The sequence below is a fragment of the Etheostoma cragini genome, chromosome 5, assembly GCF_013103735.1.
Source record: "Etheostoma cragini isolate CJK2018 chromosome 5, CSU_Ecrag_1.0, whole genome shotgun sequence".
Lineage (NCBI taxonomy): Eukaryota > Metazoa > Chordata > Actinopteri > Perciformes > Percidae > Etheostoma > Etheostoma cragini.
This window is the reverse complement of record NC_048411.1, coordinates 10,776,568-10,783,647: the sequence shown is the minus strand read 5'-3', so window position 1 is coordinate 10,783,647 and position 7,080 is coordinate 10,776,568. Positions and strand designations below refer to the sequence as shown.

Genomic DNA, 7,080 nt, shown 5'->3' with positions numbered 1-7,080 from the left:
GTGTGTGTGTGTGTGTGTGTGTGTGTGTGTGTGTGTGTGTGTGTGTGTGTGTGTGTGTGTGTGTGTGTGTGTGCAGTCGCATATGAATTCATGAGAGAAACATTCATATCAAGAGAGACACCAGCAACTGTAAACAACGGAACTATTCCATTTCCTCAAGCATGTAAAGAAAACCCCTTTGGTCCTTTAAATCAGCCAGTTTTACATTTGGAACTGGGAACTAGAGGGATTATTAGTTTTGTCATTAGGGTTTGATAAGAACACGGTCACAACATGTTTACATACGTAACCCTCAAGTAACCTTTTACAATTTAAATCTACAATTAATGTACACATCTATCTACATTTCTCTATACTGCACATGTACAGCATATTCAGAACAATATTCTATACAAAGCAACTTCTATGCAAATGCAACATTTGTCATGGTATAAAGAATTAGTTCAAATACAAGCTAGCTAAATTAAAACATGGGGGGATTAACTGAAAGCGTTACAACATACATCCATATGAAATCAAATGAAATAAACATCAGATAGTATTTTCTAAAGAAAACTGAAATGAGAATTTGAAAATTATACATCCAGCCGTCTGACTACCATGTTACTAAGTTGACATAAAAAAATACATTTAAAAAAAAATCATTTTTAGTTCTATCCCATGTTAGAGGGTCTGTGTTTAGGGATTGACTCCCAATGAAAATATGACTTTGTCCAATGTAAATCATTACTATCTTCCTATTGAACCGTACTGTATTATTGTGTGGGTTAGCGATTGGTTTGGGCTCGGGTTGGTATAATTTAAATACACGGTACAGGAATTCTTAATGTATTTTGGTGCTTTTTGGTAAAAATATAATTGCTTAAAATTCATATTTGAATAAAGTTGAAACTCTCAGCTGAGTGATTTACAGGTAAAACATGGCTGAGTAATTTGGTTCTTTAGTCTGTATGATTGTAATGATCGGTTTCAGGAATATGTGTAACAAAAAGGCTGGTTGGTGGCCAAATTACCTTTGATTAGCACTTCCTGGTTTGGATGGTTTAGGGACAAAGGTTTGTGTGCTTTAGGGTATATGACCTCATTCACTCGTTCACTTAATCATAGAAAATAATGCCACTAATGTCTGTACAGAAGTTTGTGAATAAGCAGCCCTTTTTTTCCAAAGAAGTTGGTCTAGTCAGCCCAGTGTTATAAGCATGACATTCAACACTTTTCACAGTCCAAACATACTTTTACAACCATTTCCCTCACAATATCAATAAAACACTGCTCTAACAAAACAGAAGAAACAACTTTAAAGCCAGAAAACGTCTGTGCAAGTATGGGCTGGAATCTGCTGCAGTTTTAAGACTCATGGCAATACTGGCCTCTAGTGGGTGAGATAAGTCACCACAGATCTGAGAGGAGTTAGCAATGGCACACGTGCCATAGGCCACCAGGCTCTAGAGTAGTTTATTCTTAATAGTAAACAGCTGCCATCCTATGACAGATACAGTGTAGTACTCTCAGGAAGCATCGTAGCACTAACCCTTAAGAAAAACATTGCAACAGTGAACCGCTTCAAGTCTACAGTGTGTCATAAAAGCCAACACCAGACCTCATACATTAGTGGAACTCATCTTGGCGGAAAAATATTCTAACTGTAGATCAATTTAATTTGATTCCTCCATCTTGTGAGAGGAAGTTGAGAAATTAAGAAGAGCTTAGTTTTAAAAACGTGGTTTGCAATTTTCCAAAGAACCACAACCAAGGACAAAAATCTACATCTTGGTCTCGCTGTCAGCAGGCCTGTCGTGATCATCGTTCTCCTGGCAGATGAGCTGGTACGGCTTCTTGTCGGCCTCCTCCACCACTGAGTTGCCAACCTCGGGGTCCTTCTTCTGCAACTCGTGGCGAGACAGGTGTTCCACTATACCTGCACCAATGGAGTCTCCTAGGACATTGGTGGTGGTGCGCAATCGGTCCCTAAGGAAAGATAAATAACAGGTGAGGACAGGAGGTAGGGAGAAGACAAGACATGACCAGATAAAACAAGACAAACAAAATAGGACAAGAGAAGAAGTAACAAGACAAGAAGCAGAGACAAAACAAGATAACACCAAAAGACTATGAGCATGAGTTTCTTTGTGTAAACTGGAGGCATAGTTTCAATCGCTCCAGGCAAAATTCAAACTACGTACAGAGCCAGTAGGAGGAAGTTGGGCTTGGTTTGGATGCAGAGACTGAATAAAAACCAGATGGATCAAGGGACAAGGGAAGTGAAGGGAGTATCTCAAGCTGTGCTATAATCCACTCAAGAGTAAACAGCACACCAAGTTGATCTCTTTAACCCCTAAAATCCCAGGGGTGGAGTATTGCATTCTATAACTATATTTGCTCATGATTTAACCCTCTTCATTCCTCTCTAAAACCATCATCTTCCAGTTTTTATAGAGTTCTGGTGCTATCTGAGGAGAAATATTGACTAGAATATGACTTGTGTTTGTATTTGTATGTATGACTTTCACATTTTAAATTAATAGTTTCCTAAGATGCCATACGGACAATACTTACAGGAACCAATCAACTGCAATGATGAGTGTGATGTCATCAGTGGGCAGACCTACAGATGTTAGCACTATCACCATGGTAACCAGTCCTGCCTGAGGGATCCCAGCTGCTCCAATACTGGCCGCTGTGGCTGTGATACTGATGGGGAAAAAAGTATCACATCAAAAGACAACAAAAAAGGCAGATGGAGAGACATTTCAACCATCGGAAAATCAACCTCTCTATCATTCCTGGGTAGTAGCATTAAAAAGGGTCACTTTCAATTTATTGTCTTGGCTGAAATACAATCCTCCATTTATCCCTAGTCAAAAAATGAGGCTGTTGGTTAGAAAGTCATTTATATCAAATCCTTTTGCGTCCTTTGAAATTATTGAATGCATGCCATTATTACTGCAATGGGTGTTTAAAGTACTGTATGACATACCTGATGGTGAGAATCTGTCCAAAGTTAAGGTCTAAATCATTGACCTGAGCAATAAAGATGGCCGCCAGGGCTTCATATAGAGCTGTGCCATCCATGTTTATGGTGGCACCAACAGGAAGCACAAAACGAGTTACGCGCTTGTCCACCTTGTTGTTTTCCTCCAGGCATTTAAAAGTGATGGGCAATGTGGCAGAGCTGAGGAAGGATAAAGGGAGAGGAAGGATGAAAACCCATCAAAACTGAGACAAAAGGACAATCCAACCCAGTCTCCTACAAACACAGTAAATTGCAGAATCATGACAATCAACACTCATCATTGGTAGCAAGTCTAAAACCACTCACTGCAATTCAGCTATGATTTCAAAATCTTACAATTGCATTTTCAAAATCTGCATAATTAAACCAATGACATACCTTGAGGATGTTCCAAGGGCAGTGATGAGTGCCTGCAACAGCCCAGCAATGAAAACAAAGGGGTTCTTCCTGGTGATGACGAAGTAGAGTGTTGGAAGGACACAGATGGCGTGGATGAGCAGGCCACAAATGACTGTCAATGTGTACATTCCCAGCTGGCCTCCCATGGCGGAGATGTCATCCATCTCCACGATCTTACCAGCAATCAGGAACAGGATACCAATAGGGGCATACCTGAGGATGGATGATTGTGAATTTGTAATCCAACACTTCATTCTACGTTAGCTCTATCCATCTGTCCATCCATTCATCCGTCCATCCTGGTACTTACCACATGATTATGGCAACCAGCCTCATAATGGCTTCATTGAGACAGTCGAAGAAGTCCTTGAGAGGCTTCCCCTGCTCCCCCATGCTCCCGATGATCAGACCGAAGAAGATGGAGAACACCACCATGCCGAGAGCATTGACTCCATTAACTGACCCTGGCACTGGGATCATCTCCACCCCGGTTATCTCCTGGCTATCGTTGAGTGTGAATATGGTGTCGTTCACTGTCACCTTCACAACGACTACTTTCTTGGCATACTGTGTCTTGAACTGGAAAGAGGAAAGGTTAAATAGTGATTAATTCCTGGGGCAATAAAACCTTTCTGAACACTTTTAGTCAAGAATAATATTTAAGATAAAGAGTCATTATAGACATGGTATACATAGCTTGTTGAATATAAAAAGGGGCTGCAAAATAGATGTCCAGGCTAACATGTTGAATTTCAATTCTTTACACTAAAATGTACAAATGGATCAGAATGTAGTTTTTTGTTTTTGCTTTCAAAGTATTGTCATATAGTACATAAAATGTTACGATTAAAATACTCCACTGTTAAAATACTCTATCTGCCAATGGGCTGACAGAGGGAATTGAAATTCCTCTGTCAACAACTCGGCTGGGTGGGAAACTGGACATCTGATGTGTTTTAGATAGATGGCCAATTTAGTTTGAATTCCTAAATAATTTGATTTCCAGTGTAAGTCCACAGGAATCACAATGGCAATATGAATGTACAAACCGAAAACATGAACCTTACTGGAGAGGCTTAAAACCCCACATGAGTATACAAGAGAAAGAGAGGGAATGTGGTGGGAGAGATACCTGTTTGGTGCAAGCTTCCACAAGATTAGGGGGAAACATATTTCTAGAAAAAACAACAGAAGAGGTACATTTTGTGTCAGGATTACAGTAACAAAGCTTGGACAGCAGTGTGTCAGCACTCAAACAAAGTGCTGCAAATCCACGTTGTTAAAGCCATGGGATATGTGTAGAGTTTTGAAAACTGCGTTGAAGCACTGAAAGACGAACTAGAGTTTGGTCTACATGAACTGCTGCTGTGCAGACTGGGGTTAGAGGTTTGCACACGTGGCTCTAGTTGTGGCCACTGTCGTTTAGCAATGAAACAACCGGCAACATTACTTACAAATAACAAACACACAGCTGAAAAAACAGACACGCAGGCTCTTTTGAGTTTGTGTTTGGTTGTTCAAGGTGCATAAGTGTGTGTGTGTGTGTGTGTGTGTGTGTGTGTGTGTACCTGATAAGGTCCAGGAAGGCATCAGCAGTATTGACCTGCTCTACTTGCTGCTGTTTGGTGAACTCATCCTTTGATCCTTTACCAGGGTGAATAATGAGCACCAGGACAATGCCAATGGACACAGCAATGATGGTAGTGGTCGTGTAGTAGACCACGGCCCTCATACCCATTTTCCCAGAAGCACGGCTGTCCAGAGCAGCCATCCCTGAAAAAAGAAGTAATCTACATTACAGTAATCTAGATCGGCAGAAAATGGTTTACCCTCCAAAGAGTTTCATACATGAGTATTTTTCCAGTAGTACCTGCACTCTTTACCCATGTAATGTAAAGCATGGATAGACTTTCATGCTGTTGGGATTCAAAAGCACGGGGCAGCAACAATGGTTTAAGCAGCTTCATTATGCATGGAAGTAGATTTGTTTCTTTATTACATGCGAGAAAATAAATGATCTGAGAGAAGAAAAAAAATTTGAGAGAAAAAGTTATCACACTGATAACAAAAAGCATTTTATGAGAGAAAAAAAATGTTTGAGAGAAAAAGTTTCCATACCAATAGTAAAAAAAAATCTCCCTCAAAATAATTTTTGAACTCTCGAATATATATTTTTGCTATCAGTGTGAAAACAAGTCTCTCAAAAAAGTGTTTCTCTCGAAACGTAGCTTCTTTGTCTTTTTTTTTGCTATTGGTATGAAAACGTTTTCTCTCAAATATTCTTTTCTCTCATAAAATGCTTTTTTGCTATCATTGTGATAGCTTTTTCCTCTCAAATTTTTTTTCTCTCTCTCAGATCATTTATTTTCTTGCATGTAATGAAGAAACAAATCGAGCTCCATACTTCAAAATTAAACACATTTAGTAAATTTGTCACTTTACCAGTCACTCAACAGTGATGTATTCATTTGTTAATTATTTCACTAATTGTCTAGTTTTAGTTGTTAATTTTATTTACAAATACACAGAACTGGTGTAAAGTCACACACATTTAAACAAAATAACCATATGTAACAGTATATTTGTATGCAGAAAATGGGCAAAAATGTTAGAATCAAGTTAATAAGGAATACTGCATCTTTGTTGTTTAGTCGTGCTAGTCGTGCTGCTACCATAGAGTTTGCATACATGGTACACTTACTTCTGTCCCTGTGAGCAGGTAGTTAGCCTGGGAAAAAGTGCTGTAATTATAGATGGAATACACCCATCTGGGTTATCTACCTCACTCTCTAGAGAGCAGCAGGAAACACTATCTGACCTTTACAGGTGGGAAAACAACACCTACTGTACAGCACACAGGGGCAGATCTAATACATCAAATATGTTTACATAGGCCTACTGTACAGAAAATATAACATGCTTTATAAAGAGGAACTCTTTGTAAACGTGCCAAAGATTATGTTCTCAAATTGTGATTTTGTGCTTTTGCTAGTTTGCCAAAATATTTCCTCCAAAAGTAAGGTTGTATTTTGTTTCTTGTATTTAAGTTTTATTTGACCATGGCATTGCACTGTACGTCAAGACGTCCCCAAGTGACAGTGACAGACTGTCAGTTCCAGATTAATAGTCTGACCTCAACTGAATATATGTTTGAACAAGCTGAGAAAATACAAACAGAGAAACGGTTACAGTAATAAAGAAAGAAATGTGTGTCAGCATGACTCAAAAGAAACAGCTGAGAAGAAATACTCCCTGCTACAGTGTGTCTAGCATGCCTTAGCATTCCTATCTATACTATCTAATTATACTTAACCTAATATACCATATGTGGTGAGTTTTATTAAACAGACCTGCTGAAAAGCCACAAATTAATTTTAGGTTGCATGACAAATAGTTCTGATGAAGCGGTAAAGAAATGATAGTAAAATTTCACATGAGCCAGACACTAGTTTGAGGGTGTAACGGAGCCTAGGAGCTAAAAAGTAACACACACAGCTCTGATAGAATTATAACCACACTTTGTCAGGATAATGGTGGTAAAAAGAAACACAGCCATTCAGAGAACTGGATTTGGTAAAGGGAAGCTGCTCCAATAGACATGACAGTGGCGTATTTTCAGTGTCGGGTCCTATTCTGGCCATTGTCTTCATTTAGAGCTGGACAAGGCA

The 7,080-nt window shown here is 39.2% G+C and overlaps 1 protein-coding gene across 1 annotated transcript in view; it reads right to left on the bottom strand.

The window, feature by feature from the left end:
* Positions 1–19: 19 nt before the first annotated feature.
* Positions 20–7,080, bottom strand: part of slc1a3a (solute carrier family 1 member 3a) — a 16,566-nt gene continuing 9,505 nt past the window's right edge. Inside the window, exons 4-10 of the mRNA XM_034871128.1 lie at positions 4,981–5,185; positions 4,545–4,587; positions 3,723–3,991; positions 3,392–3,625; positions 2,978–3,172; positions 2,557–2,691; positions 20–1,968 (exon numbers count right to left, since the gene is read on the bottom strand). Of these exons, the coding sequence (XP_034727019.1) occupies positions 1,764–1,968; positions 2,557–2,691; positions 2,978–3,172; positions 3,392–3,625; positions 3,723–3,991; positions 4,545–4,587; positions 4,981–5,185 (1,286 nt within the window). The 3' untranslated portion in view covers positions 20–1,763. The remainder of the gene's footprint in view (positions 1,969–2,556; positions 2,692–2,977; positions 3,173–3,391; positions 3,626–3,722; positions 3,992–4,544; positions 4,588–4,980; positions 5,186–7,080) is intronic.